At 35.4% G+C, this 15302-nt stretch overlaps 2 protein-coding genes across 4 annotated transcripts in view; one reads left to right on the forward strand and one right to left on the reverse strand.

Annotated features, from left to right (window-relative positions):
* LOC139975680 (lymphocyte-specific helicase-like) overlaps positions 1 to 11977 on the reverse strand; it is a 37568-nt gene extending 25591 nt beyond the window's left edge. Inside the window, exon 1 of one of the 3 annotated variants that reach the window (XM_071983789.1) lies at positions 11398 to 11977. The gene's annotated coding sequence lies outside the window, so the exon portion shown is untranslated. Of the gene's footprint in view, positions 1 to 1173; positions 2125 to 11397 lie in introns of those variants that run through there. The other 2 variants (XM_071983787.1, XM_071983788.1) reach the window with 2 other exon arrangements.
* Positions 135 to 11210, forward strand: LOC139975683 (uncharacterized). The gene is made up of 6 exons (XM_071983793.1): positions 135 to 300; positions 3230 to 3337; positions 3942 to 4082; positions 5555 to 5633; positions 6452 to 6528; positions 7969 to 11210. The coding sequence occupies exons 1-6, from the start codon at positions 244 to 246 to the stop codon at positions 8056 to 8058; spliced, it is 552 nt and encodes a 183-aa protein (XP_071839894.1). The 5' UTR covers positions 135 to 243; the 3' UTR covers positions 8059 to 11210.
* Positions 11978 to 15302: the final 3325 nt, after the last annotated feature.

The raw sequence follows: 15302 nt of genomic DNA on the forward strand, positions 1-15302 counted from the left end.
CTTAACTGAAGTCAAACTTTTGACGTCATTATGAATAATGCAGATATGGTTCGCCAATCAGAATCAAACAACGTTTGCATATTACCCAATGAAATAACAATATCTCAACGCGCGTCAAAAATTAACATATGACAAACTTTATAGCGGACAAAGCCGTGTACTTCCTCTTTGTGCAGAAAACACCGAATAAGTCGAAATTTAACTCTCTTTCTCACACACCAGTAAAGTTTTACTTCTAAGAAAATGGCTGACAGTGCACCAGAACTTAAGAGAGATTCTACTATGAAAGCAACTGCAGAGGTGGGTTTGTCTGTTTTGCGTATTTTTTGATAATTGAATGGCGTGGTCTTTGTTTTAAAATTAGTTGAACTTATCCGTTAGGTAAGTCAGTTTATACTGTTCATTTGTACAGCCTATCCTATGGACAGACGACAACTCGCACACACATGTTACTCACGCTGTGCTTGTAACGGTTGTCTGCCCACACAAATAGGCATAAGGTTTCAAAGCGACATGTGCGGTGCTCAGTAACCAACAGTCTTTGGCGAGGGAAATCTAACATACGTTATTTTTATATTGTCATTTAAGTTGTGAACTTTGTCAACGGCTATGCCGTGAAAGTGTTTGCATGAAAATTTAGACTTCAATACCAACGATCGTAATTCGTATTAAGCATAGGCCTACAGTACAGGATAATTGTACTGTAGCTAGGCCTAGTTATAGTCATACTACTACTTAGGCCTAATTAAGCAAGAACTTTGCAGACGGACCAACTAACTTGTTAGACTTAATAGTTTGCAGTTAATATGAGAATGGGCCTAGTCGAAGAAAAGTTGACTTTTGTTTCTTAATTACAGGATACCCTCAACACAGATTATGACCCGAAGTGGATACACAAGGCTATAGGCTAGTAAACAATGTAGCTTATTATTACCTTTCTTAAAAAGCTGTGTGAGTTGCACGGTATTCTGCAATTGCTCCACTAATATAATGAAAATGCAAGGAAACAGTGACATTCAGATATTTTGTCCTTAAAGGTTCAACCTTGTTTCCTTTTCAAGCAAAACATGAAACAAGGCCTGGTTGTGTCTGTTACTGTTAGCTTTGGCTAATGACTAATATAGGTGACATCACGTTGCCTATAATGAAAGTAGGATTGATTGTACTACTTACTTGGGTGTAAATTACATGTTTCTCTCTCAAAGTATGACAACGGCAATGTCCGTTGGATCCGTTTTCATTGCAACAAACAAAGCATGGAAATTTCATCTGAGAAAGTAGGTCTAAGAGTGAGAGACAGATTTTGCAGTCAATGCTACTCATGAATTAAAAGATGAACTTAGAGGCTACTCCTTCCTTGTCAGTCACTCTTTTCCAGAATAAGTGTCTTACCTTATTTTGGAGAAATTGATATGTAAAGATTGAACTGAGCTGTAAATGATCGTCTCCGTATGAAGTCAGGTGGTTTACAATTTTATGGCATTCAGAACTACAGGACCGTGTTTTGTAATTATCAGTTCAACCTTTTTAAATCTGCTGTGCAAACTAAACGTGGCAGTTTGAATTTTCTCTGGTAGTGGAGGGGCTCAAACATGAAGCTTGTGTAACAGCATATATCATATTTAGCTTTGCATAGTTTAAAGTCAAAGCAATCAGGAAAAAAATTGAAAGACAGATCAACATTGTTCATTCGATTGTTGAGTACCCAATTAAGGTAATCTACAGACTGCAATCCCTAATTGTAAATATCTAACATAGAATTGGCCAAACTACTATGTGTAAAGCTTTTGAGGTAGATAGGATAGATATATTAGCTTCTTAAATTCTTTTGGATCATACTGTGGAGTGTTGAGTAACCATTTATTCCTTAGGAAGACCACCATCCCTTGCATAAGTCTTTTGTTTGTGTCAATGTTTCAAAAATTTGTTCTACCTGGATCAGGCTTTCTTGTTATTGATTTTAAAACTTATAGTAAAATAATAGATCAAGAAATCCCAGAAGTTGGTATTACATTTGAAACCAGGAAACTGATGCACACCGAATGAACTTTGTACAAAGTTCTTACAAAGTTTGGCCTACCCACTCAACACTCATGGTGGGTACAACAGTAGGCTAGGAAGTCCTGAACAATGTTAAGGAATGAAACATGAATTCCAGGATTGGTCTTACAATATTTTTTACTTTTACTCTTTTTTGTGGGTTTGCCATGGAGGTGCATAGTTGTTTTGAGAGGGTAAGAGAGATTTTTTTGGGGGGGGGGGGGGGTAGGGATGGTTTTGGGATATGATGTTGAAGTTGTTTATGTGTGTATTTGCCCTGGCATTAGCTACACAATAGGCTATTCTACAAATATTGCAGTTATTTGAGCATGCAATAGGGAATGCACCATAGGGAATGGGTAACTTGTTGGGTGGGCATAAAGTTTGGACATTTTGATGTACCAGAACAACTGCTGATTGAGTACACTGTTAACATTTTATAAAGACCTGTTTACTTGAGCAATTTTAAAGGTTAACACCTTCTGTAAAGGATTTAATAAAGAATAGGGTGTATATTGTTTAAGTTCTAAGAATCTCTTCTGGTGAATTTTTGAAAAATTGCAGACTGTGCATCATCATTGGTGATAGAAACCATCATTACTATCAAACCATCATAAGAATCTTTGAAGTATCGTAACCCAAAATTGGATAATGACAGTTGCAAGTAGCCAAATTGTTACTTGTATGTGTAAGAATTGATCTGGAATGATTGCATGGCTTTGTTTACTCTGGTAACAAAGATGGTCTTTTACATTGCTTACTGGATGAATTAGAGCAAAGTTCTATACTGAATATGTTTTATCAGTTATAGTAAATATTTGATTTGCTCAATGAGTTTACATCAATTGGTAATCAAATATTTTGCAAGGGTAATTTATTTTTGTTCACTTATAAGTGGCAACAACTCTACTCAGGGTTTACTTACTATAATAAGTGTAAAGTGTAATGCAGTGACCTCTTGGAAATGAAGAGAAACATTTAGCTCAGCCTTGGTGCAATTAATTCAAGTGTGTCATAATTGCCTACAACACTGATCAAATCGCTGACATTGACATATTTGAAGACAGTTTAAGTGATGATCTGTATCTTTTTAATTCTAGTGTCTTAACAAAACAGTTTTACAAATTGCAGCATCTAATATCTGTTAGATATAGAAACTTTATGCACACTCTACATCTTGCTTTCACAGGAAGGAGCTGAATTTCTCAAACGCCAAGGTGGAGAGGATCTAGTTTACACAGAAGATGCAGAAAAACCCAAATTGACTAAAGATACAACTATTCAAGCAACAGTGAAGGTAACTTTTTCAGTGTTGTACATAATAGCATGGTGAATTCAAAAAGTGTGAAAGGAGTGACACTAGTATCTCATTCCAGTAAACAGTATTCATGGAATATGTTAGCAAAGAATCATTGAACTGTGTCATTCACCTTGAGCCCTTACTTTTGTTATCAGTAGTATGTAACAATGAATAGTAGGCCAGGTGTTAATACCTGCTCTGCTAATATTGGTATTGGTAAACTATGTTCAATTGCCAGTATTTGGCAAGAGTTAACTACAGAGATGACATTTTTTTCCTGTGCTCAATTGAAATAGTTTGCACAAGCACAATACATTTACCAATGCTTCAGTTTTAAAGTTGTGTTTTTGAATCCTTAATGATGGCAAAACTAATATATGCAATGGCCTACAGTATAGGTGTGTGCAGCATGGTGGTGACACCTTGCCTTGCCTCATGTAAAAAGAAATAGTAACCTATTAACACCTTTGCAATAAATAATGTGTATCAGAAGAGTTTGTACATTATTGTTGTATACAAATATTAATAAGTTATGATGTCATCTTGAAATGAGTTTGTCACTTCCATGGCCTACACCATCTTTCTAATATTTCCACAACAGGAAGCTGAAAAGATACTTGAAAATGAAAACATTGATGAGGATGCCAAGACACGTGGGGATCAAGAACGCATAGATGCAGCAAAAGCTGAAAGTGAACCACCAAAGGTTCCCAGAGAAAATACCATGGTAGCAACAGCTGCAGTAAGTTGTTTTTAAATTTATTTTTCATGAGGTACTTCCTTATTGTTTTCCTTTCTGGTTGGGGGTGGGGTGATAAAACATGACCCTGTAAGTAGTGTTTGCACGGGGTACCCACCTGACGCGATGCTACCTGGTTCCTAATTTTTTTACTTGAATCGTACGCAATTTTTTTTTTGCAAACCGATGGTTAGGGAAGATTTTCCCATTGACTTAGTGTGGTGTGAGGCTACCATGTGGTAGAAGTTAACAGCAATAATAAAAGTACTCTATGGATATCTTTTAACTGCGTCACAATTGCAGCGAATAAACAGATGGTTAGGCTAGATTTACCCATTGACTTAGTGTGGTGTTAGGCTACCATGTGGTCGAAGGTAACAGCAATAATGAAAGTATTCCATGGATATCTTATAACTGCGTCACAATTTCACCAAATAAACAGATGGTAAGGCTAGATTTCCCCATTGACTTAGTGTGGTGTTAGGCTACCATGTGGAAGAAATTGAAAGAATTCTCACAATTATTATATTTACATTCGTTTATTTCATAAAAAAGGAAAGACTGACTGACAAGGAAATTCACGAGATGTTACTAATGGATAATAGTCCGGATAACTAAAAATAATAATTGCAAGTGGTTTTTACCAAATGTTTATTCCAAATGCGATCAAATTGCGGGAAACTGCAATCCCCCAACTATTGCGAACCCTGGGCCTGCATAAAAGATAGTAGTAGTAAAAAGTGTTTAAGAGCTAAATTGGATATTAATATGGTCTGATCCAATAGAGGTGGAAAGCAAACATAAGCAGTGACGACAGTGCAATGTAAGTAGTGATGTTAATTATATGAAAGAAACAAGCTAATCGAAGTTATTGAGGAAGGTTTTATACCTTATCTTACACCTACGTATTTGAACATTAAAACATTGTCAGTGGAGAATGTAATTCACTTAGTATAGCACCCAAAAATATCTTATTTCTTGAAAATTGCGATACACGAGGGTAAACCATTTTTTTTCGTATACCCAACGGCTAACAGCTCTCGGGTACCCGGTTTCGATTTTTGGACCCGTGTAAACACTACCTGTAAGAAGTGTGCTTGTTATCAGTACACCCAGTATCCAAGATGCATGGAAAGGTACAGATGACGTGCAGTTTTGATATTACAATATAGTGTAACAAAACAGGTTCTATCATTTCTTCAAGGAAGATGTGTTTCAATGATCTTTTTTTGAATGAAATGTAACTGAAAATGGAGGAATTGTTAATGAATTGTATATTCATGGCAGGGTTCCCCTGTATCCATTTGCATCACTAAGGCAAAACTCCATCTCTGCTGGCTTTGATGGTGTATCCCTGAATATTCACCTCAAAAGGATAATACAGGTGTTAAACTAGATTGGCAAGATAGTATAACACTGGCAGAAATACAAAATACTGGAACAAGTATTGTAATATTCTGCTATTTCATTTGTAGGAAGGTAAAGAAATTTTGGGTGATGAAGAAGTTGGTGAGACCAGAGCACAAACCAAAGTTATCAAAGAAGCAGCTGAAGGTATGTCAACTTACCATTCAAGTTCAAGTTGTATTCAAAAATATTTTCACCAAAGTTGTCCAAATCTTAGAAACTAGCTTTCAGTATTTACCATTCAATTGAAGTGATTGCACCCTTATTTGTGTGTACAGTATTGTTTGATGACCAATGATCTTTAATTGTTGGAAACAGAAGACATCCACTGTACATTTCAATCAATGTAAGATTGGTGCACATTTTAAAGTAAAAAAGATTATACATCTGTGGTTGTTGAAAATTCATTAATAGGACTACACAGGAAAGAGTGTCAAACTAACAGCACATGCAATTTAGAGCAGGATTTTACAATGCTTTGGTTAAATTCTGATACTATTTGACATGCACAAAAACATGACAGTGGATTAGAACTGCTTGCTCAGTTGAGTTTTATGTATTAAAAAATGAAATCTACGTAAGAAAACATCACTTATGGCATGTGATAAACGATGTATGAAAGAATATCATAATAGAATATTCAAATAATGCAATCTGTTGCTTTCTCCTCAGTAATGGTGAAAATGTTAAAGTGTAATTTAGATTGAGCAAAATCAATCTTGCTCTCAGTGATACCTGGTAGGTTTGGTGACCCTCATAGTTGTTTGACTTGAATGTGTTCATTGGGTTAGTGTTCACTACTTCCTTTTGTAGCTGCTTTCATTGTTTGATCTTCACTTCAGGCAATTCAAAAGTGTCTTCCACTGGGATATGGGGAGGTAGGGAGCTTTTCAATCAAATGGTTGTTAACATTAGTAATTACATGAATAATGTAGTTTTACTGCATTTCTTATTTAATTTGACAGTAACTGCTGGAGGAGATGCTAAAGAGGAGAATGAAGCTAGTCTGAAACGAACCTCCACAATGGCTGACACTATTCAGGTATGAACACAAGTGCACAAATTCTAAATCTGTAATTTGTGTTGGCTTGTAAGTTGGTATACATTCTGAGCTTGCCAGGTTATATTCACACATAATTGGCTTTTTTTTTCTCTGCACTTATGTTACCCCTTGGATGTATGGAATACCATTAGAAAGACAATTAAAATGCAAGTAAAAAGTGTCTTTAGCGGCCCTGAGAGTCCTTTTTGTGGACAAGCTACACACATATTCACCATAACACAGTATAGTGCATCTTTCAGTCTCCTTCAGTCTAAATAGTTTATAAAGTTGGCAGGAAAGTATTAATCATATCATGGATGCTGTTGAGATTCATTAGCTGCATTTAAGCTACAGCTCAAATATTATGGACCTCCACGCTACTTACATTGCTTGATGTCAGTTGGAGTTCGTACCGATTAAGCTAAATTACACAAGTAACAAAATATCAACTGTAGTGAAAGGTCAATGCATAATAAATTGACACAAGGTCTGATATACTTGATCGTAGTTTATCCAAGGTCCAAATCACTGAGCCTGATCAATGCTTAGATACAAATTGACTCTGATTGAGGGTTCAACAGCCTCTTGTGCTCAAGAGTAAACAGAGCCATTGTTAATCAGCTCAAGTAAAATTTCTCAGTCGTGTTCCTCTCAAGCGTGGACTTGAATAATCATATACTTGAATGTTCATGTTCCTTTCATCATTATCCACATATGCACTCACAAATATCTATAAGCAATTGTTTTCTTTTGTTTATGGAAATGCATTTTCCTTCTGATTTGCCCTATAAGGATAACTCAGAGGAATCTACCTTTTCTTGAAGGGATATGAAGTTGTCAATACACAAATGACTATAGTGTATTTATGTTGTTTAAGTACATTTGTTGTGTGTGATAAAGTCATTCAAAATTTGTTGAATTTTTTTAATAGCTCTTTTTGTTTCCAAGATATATACTTTTGAAGTTTTGATAAATCTGGAAAACTTATTAAATATGTGCAAATCATGATGTGAATTGAGAAAAGACTTGCAAAATGGTCTATCTTTGATGGAAGTTGCAGTTATTTTTATGATTTTCTAATGCCTAGTAGAATTTAGAATGATTAGGACAATGTTGTTCATTGGTGTCTGTAGACCTTAAATGCATCCCAATTGTGAAGAAATTTAAAAAAAAAAAGATACATAGGAGTTACATGCAAACTTCACCAGGATGTTTGCAATATGTTCTCCTGTCTATAGTCAAAACAAATATTCCTGTGGAGTATACTTTAAATTTAAGCCTGTGATTATAAGGATTATCTTTTCATTGTGGGCATGTTAGTTGGCTTCATTGGGGAGTGATATTGCTCCTTCCACTTGTTACTACAGCAGCTAAGTGGATACTTCAGATTTATTTCTTTAGCAGATTTGGTTAAGTGTATGATATATTTTTGATTGGCAGGAAGGAGAAGAGTTTTTGAAGAAGCAGAAAACTAGCAATGGAGACAGTGAGACTAAGAAGGAGGAGGCACCAGCTCAAGAAGCCTCGTGAAGACGACCTTGATTTGACCTCACCAATCTTACACTGCACTGCGTCTCCATCTTGTTCTTATCTCATGGTTTTATCCCTCTCTGGATATTTTTCTTACTTTGATATGGGTTGATAGCAAAGTGCCTAGGTTTACCAAATTATTTTGTACACATCACAAGTCAAATTCTCTTTTATAACAGATTATCTCCCCTTTTGTTTTACCTTTCATACATGGTGACATTAATCGAGTGCAAGTTGTTGAAGTTTTCTTCTGTTGACTGCATTCATTTAACATCTTTATTCAGACACGATTGGCACTAGTCAATCATCAGCTTAAGGTGGCAAGATTTTGTAATTTCCATTTTGTAGATTGGTGAAATAGTTTTAAAGTGTGATCAAACGAAATTTTAAGCCTTTTTATTTGTTGTTTTGTACTTTTAAAATTCTTTGTAGATTCACTTTTCACTGAAATTGTACGAATAGTAAGTTTTGCCTATGGGTCAATTTCTTGTATATGTTCCAATGTTTTCCAGTAAATTGCTCATTTGTTGTAGCTCAGAAGGTGGAAACTCTGGGGATCTTAAAGCATTTAGTAAATGTTTGTTGATTCCCTTTTTTCAATCCTATGTAAATAGTCGGATTAGTGTTAGCTTCACAAAAATACTGCTTCTGAAATCTCATGACAGTTACACTCAGTGTGTTATGACTTCTTTTGTTCATGTTTTCTAACTCAGAGTATTTTCAAGGCCATTTGTACTTACTCTAAGGTATCTCCTTGTAGTCCCCCACTTCTGTCTTGCTGTTTGTATACTGATGTTGTATCTAGTATCTTATAGCTGTTTGTGATACTGATGTTGTATCTAGTATCTTATAGCTGTTTGTGATACTGATGTTGTATCTAGTATCTTATAGCTGTTTGTGATACTGATGTATCTAGTATCTTATAGCTGTTTGTGATATGATGTTGTATCTAGTATCTTATTGCTGTTTGTGATACTGATGTTGTATCTAGTATCTTATAGCTGTTTGTGATACTGATGTTGTATTGAGTATCTTATAGCTGTTTGTGATACTGATGTATCTAGTATCTTATAGCTGTTTGTGATATGATGTTGTATCTAGTATCTTATTGCTGTTTGTGATACTGATGTTGTATCTAGTATCTTATAGCTGTTTGTGATACTGATGTTGTATTGAGTATCTTATAGCTGTTTGTGATACTGATGTTGTATCTAGTATCTTATAGCTGTTTGTGATACTGATGTTGTATCTAGTATCTTATAGCTGTCTGTGATACTGATGTTGTATCTAGTATCTGATAGCTGTTTGTGATACTGACGTTGTATCTAGTTTCTTATAGCTGTTTGTGATACTGATGTTGTATCTAGTATCTGATAGCTGTTTGTGATACTGACGTTGTATCTTGTTTCTTATAGCTGTTTGTGATACTGATGTATCTACAGTAGTATCTTATAGCTGTTTGTGATACTGATGTATCTAGTATCTTATAGCTGTTTGTGACACTGATGTTGTATCTAGTATCTTATATATAGTCAGTATTGCGAAGTTCGGCATACTGCGAAAGTTCGGACACCCTAAGAAATACACGATTTCACCATGAAAATCTACAGGAAGAGTCAAATTTCACCAAAAAGTACGAAGCTACAGTTATTTTCTCTCCAAAATGACCCGTGTGCAAGAAATTACTTACATATTTGTCAATAAAATGACGAAGATCTATGAAGTCTGTTATAATTACTGAAAAAGCAACTGCGCCACCAATTTTATCACAAGCGCCACACTGTGGGTTGCGTGTCCGAACTTCGCAATACTCTAGCAAGAAATACCAGTTCCACAATCACGAAGAATCTTCTTGGAAAACAACGTGAAAACAGTTTGCAGGAAAGAAAGTTTGGCCGTGTATCGTACTATAACAAAATTCTCCCACCATATGAAGTATATTTTCAAATGATTTATACCAGAAGATTTAGTTTTGGGGTGTTTTAAGTCTTAAGTGGCTGAACTTCGAAGTCACCATCCTACTGTCAGTTCAGATTTCTTCTTGCTCTGACAGGACTGATCTATCATCTGTAAACAACTCAGAAAAATTACTATTAATATTGTAGCCTTTACAGTGCTTGTGCCATTTTGCAACTCATTTTTCAATGTCGAGAGTTGAAATTCTGAACCAAGTCAACAATTAGGATCGCATGATTCACATGATGATTGCTTCCTCTTACTAAACCCTCCCTCTCCCAACATCCTGGTCAGCTCTGCTTGCTGTGAATTTTCCTAATAGAGGATATGCTTGCATAAGTTTTAGTCTTTCATAGAAATAGTTTAGTAGTCATTCCATTTGCTGTGCATTCCCGACAGATAAATTCTGGTTAATTCTTTAGTGGAGGAAACATTTTTGGATGGACATAAACAGGTTATAATGTATTGCTTTTCATGGCTTTTAACAATGTTAGTTAGCTCACTTTGACAAGATAATAGTTTGTGGTATGTTTGAATTGCAAGTTAAATGCTCCAATAATCCAATCATTCAAACAGCCTATTTATTTATTTTTTGTTTCACACCATAAGATATAATATGGTATTGAAGTACAGGAATATAAACATGCTTTTGTCATTACCTGCAAATCTGAAGTAATGATTCATGAAAGATGCACTACTGAAATTGTTCTCAATGTAAGCAAACTTCTAAATTACTGTTACTGAAAAATGAATACATTTAATAGATGATTTTTGAAGGAGAACTTTCCAACGGTATGATAGATATTGAACTTCATTGCAACCTGAAGTGACTTGATAGGCGCTGTTTAAAGTGTCCACATAGCCGTTTTCCACAAACTTGCCGGTCATTTTTTAATGCAAAGCATGAATTTGCTGGTATTAATGTATATGACATATTTTTTAAAGTGCTTCATAAGGAACTTGGCTGGTATGATAGATATTGAACTTCATTGCAACCTGAAGTGACTTGATAGGCGCTGTTTAAAGTGTCCACATAGCCGTTTTCCACAAACTTGCCGGTCATTTTTTAATTCAAAGCATGAATTTGCTGGTATTAATGTAGGTGACATATTTTTTAAAGTGCTTCATAAGGAACTTGGCTGTCTCTCATCACCAGGTAACTGTCTTGAGCTAATAAAGATACAGAAGAAATGTAACATGTTCTCGATCTATTGTCTTGCTTTGTATCAGTAGCAGAATGTCCCTTCTTTACGATTTTAGATATTTAAGTAGAATGGGTGCACAAGAGAGTAAATGAGGAGTAGAGGTTTAAAACAGAGTAAGTTCTTTCATACTTTCAATTGAAATGGAAAAACTATAAGAACTTAATGTACCGGTACTTACAAAATTATTTTTAAGCCATGTTTGCGTAGAGGTACATCTGTTGGTCGGCTGGTTGCTTCTCGTGTTACATTCCAGGGAAGTTAGAACCAGGTTGTAAATTCGGGCTCATGATAAGGTTTGTCCACAGTAAATAAGTTTCCAGCAAAGTAATATGCTCGACGAAGAGAATGATACACAAACAAGGATATGCCAGTAACAAGAACGCTGTGTGGTCTGAACATGAAATTAAGTCTTGAGTCTGAACATAAAATTAAAAGTTGAGTCTAGCATGAGAGAGAGACCTAACGAAGGCGAGCCACGTGGAGTGGAGAGCGAGCCAATTGGTTTACTTTCACTATGAACAAAGTCGAAATCAGCCAACTGTAAAATAAATGACGTCACTTACATTAGCATAATTAACGCTTAACTCGGGACACATAACTTAAACATAATAAGAACTCTTTGCATAACAATACTGACCCCCTCTCTCTTTCTCTGATTACAATTAACCATACAAATCACAACAAGAATAAAGGAATACTTGTTAAGTTTTTAAACTTGCTGAATGAAGAAACAGTCCCTCAGGACGGAGACTAATAGCGGTTGATTCAAACCTGACGGGAGGAAGAATCATTAGGGGTTACAACGTCGATGGCAGATTAAAGACGGCATTGGAAAGTGTGTGATAGTGAAAAATGTTTCCTCATTTTCATAATATACTTACGAGAAATGACCTCTAGAGGGGGGGGGGGGGGCTCCGTGACAATTGTCCCCGGGAAGGGACTGGGAATTGAGGAAGATTAGTCCAATTGGCAGATATCTACTTTTGTCGGTAAACTTATGAGCGTTGGTTCACGCAATGATTTACACGTCCTGCCTTCCCATGCATCCCTGCTCTAACGAACACTTGGTGACTGATCCTAACGATAATATCATTTGTGCAAGCCATCTGTTAAAGTTCATGAACTCTTATGTTTGAGCCATTGCGAAGTGATTTGGTAACTTTGTTTGTGAACTGCGACCTCTAAATGTTAAGCAGACACGTCAGTGTTGAAACTCGTGGGACCTTTTGAAAAACGTCAGTAGCTCATTCACAACAATGGTAAGGCTTAGTAGAATGACTGTTCCTGCAACAAAAGTGACTTATGCATCATTCAAAAGAGTATTTCGAGTAATATAAAGGTTGGTTGGAAGTTTCTGCACTAGTAGTTAAAGTTACGTTATATCTGTACGTGGCTATAAATGTTATTGTATTCATAATTCTTTCACAACGGGGTTAGGAGGGTGGAAGGCCGCGGTAGATGGTAGGAGTAGGAGTGGTCGGGGTGAGATTCAGTAACATAGTAAATATGTGGTAGCTATGTTAGCTGGTCAGTGTGCATTCAAAAGTCACAATATAAGTTAAAAATATGACGACCTGAGGCAACGAAATTCAAATTTCTCATTATATTTGTATTTTTAAACAACTGAGTTTCTCAACAAATTTTAATAATATTTTTAAAGAAAAAGTCAAATGCATTTTATCATTTGAAACAAATGTGATAAGATCCCAGCATTGCTTTGCAATTTTTTATTACGAATCTTGAGCATCGTTGACTAGAAGACAAAGATATCATACTGATAAACCAAGAAAATGAGATTTATTGAAAAGAAAACGGAAAAATTGAGTACATAACACTTAACGCAATGCAATTATACTGATCAAAATTACGTGATTATATGATAAGCTCATTGAATAATGCAATACAGTACTACTTTATGAACAATATTGTGAGAACTACGTAAACGCCTTAGAGTAACCACGCATATCGAAAATTACATATGGATTCTATGAGAGGCCATCTATTAAAGGTGTTTTTCTTTAATCAAAATATAATTTTCATCATTGATGTATTTTTAACACATAAAATTAAATACCAATGACAACACGATTGTTTAATAAATTCTTAAAGTACATATATGCTCCAATCAAAATAAGTTTTGGTTTCCCTGGTGATGAAGGAAATTACATTAGGAGCAGAATCCTAACATTTGCATTGTTATTAATCTTAGATCTAAAATAAAATCTCTTAATTAAAAAAAAAAAAGGAAAAGTCTGTTATATTAATTCCCGTTAACAATCCCACATTTCGTTTATGAAAAGATAATTATATATTGCACGTTAATCTTGTGTGCTTTTACGTACGTTTGGACTCAATATACATGAATCTCAACATTTTTAGCAATGCTGATAATAAGTATGTCAAGAGCTAGATATAAATCATTTTAGTTTTAAAAACCCTAGACGTCTTAAGTGTCAGTACTCCCGAAATTAATCGGTGCAATATGAAAATGGAATACCTCTAGGCTCTGGCACCACCTAGCCATCATTTAGTTTACACCGTAGAAAAAAAAAACAGAAACTAAAGAACGCTCACACGATGTATCGCGGTGTAATTAAACGGACGCTGACACAGTATATCGCGGTGTAATTAAACGGACGCTGACACAGTGTATCGCGGTGTAATTAAACGGTTAATAGGCGATGTGCCAACGGCAAAACAAAATTGAGATTTTTTTCACCGTATACACACTGCGTCCAACCAGGAATTCAACTCTATTATTATAAAGTTATGTATAACTATATTATAGTCTGAAAAAAGTAACTTAAATTTTCACTTAATACGCGTGTTATTGTGCCCTTGGGTTAAGTACCGAAAGTTTAAACAACAAACCAATTCGAAAAGTGAAATTCAGGGATAAGTTTTCCAGCTGACAGGTAATCTACAACAAGGTCTATGATCTTCACCTATACTTCCAGCTACGCTGTTGATAAAGTGTAACCTGTTCACTCACCGATAGTAGTCATAACTGTAAAACGATTCCAAGCTCGCCAACAAGAAACTAAAGGAGCAGGATAATACCTTATAGAACAATGCTACAGTAATTAACAGGATATAACTCACAGGTTAATTAACTTGAACAACAATGCGATCTGTCCCTAAAGGGATAACACACAAGCTGGTTTGTTTTGCTAAGGAAACAACAGGGGTTGAATGTGTAAGCTTACTCAAGTCAAACGATTCTTTTAGAACAATTTAAGAAAAATCCTTTGTCCTTAAAAATCCAATAAAATGCAGAAACAAATTTCACTTAATGGGGTGTGTCAAACTATATGCTTTGTTGCACATGGAACATGTTGCAATGGAAGATGCGATGCGTTCGATTTTCCACCTTTACGTTTAGAGATGTTATATCTTACAGTTCACGTCTAGGGATGTTATATCTTACAGTTCACGTTTAGAGATGTTATATCTTACAGTTCACGTCTAGTGATGTTTTATCATACAGTTCACGTCTAGGAATATATATATCGTACAGTTGACACTTGGTTTGATATGATGTGTTGTATTTGATATTAGACTTTGTGTCGTCTTGGATAGTGAACCAGTCATTTATTGGTCAATTATGAACAGATGTCGTCAATAGGCACATGTGTGATCCGCATGCCGCTATAGATCTATACACGGAACTTTATTCAACATTCTGTCTGAATATGACCAGAATAAACATTTTATTCATTTTCGATAATTCGATCACTAACAATTAAGTTGATTTCAAAATCAGTTCCCCATGCTTTAATTCCCGCTCCGCCGGCTCGGCCGTGATTTAGAGGTCGCTATAACAAATTTCGTGGCAAATCACTATGGGGGTCACTATGGGGGTCAACTGTTAAAGACAATCCATATATTATGAACCAGCATTGTTATCCGACTGAAAATACTTCAGTGATGGTGATATGAATGACGTCACACACGTAATGCTTAGCTTTACAACTATCTGGTATCTACTATCAACTATCTTTTCCCGTAATTAGTGCTAGAGTTGAAATGTTACTGGTACTAAGGATAACAGTTTACGTAATAGTTATAGAGTATAGTTAACTT

The sequence above is a fragment of the Apostichopus japonicus genome, chromosome 11 (assembly GCF_037975245.1).
Source record: "Apostichopus japonicus isolate 1M-3 chromosome 11, ASM3797524v1, whole genome shotgun sequence".
NCBI lineage: Eukaryota > Metazoa > Echinodermata > Holothuroidea > Aspidochirotida > Stichopodidae > Apostichopus > Apostichopus japonicus.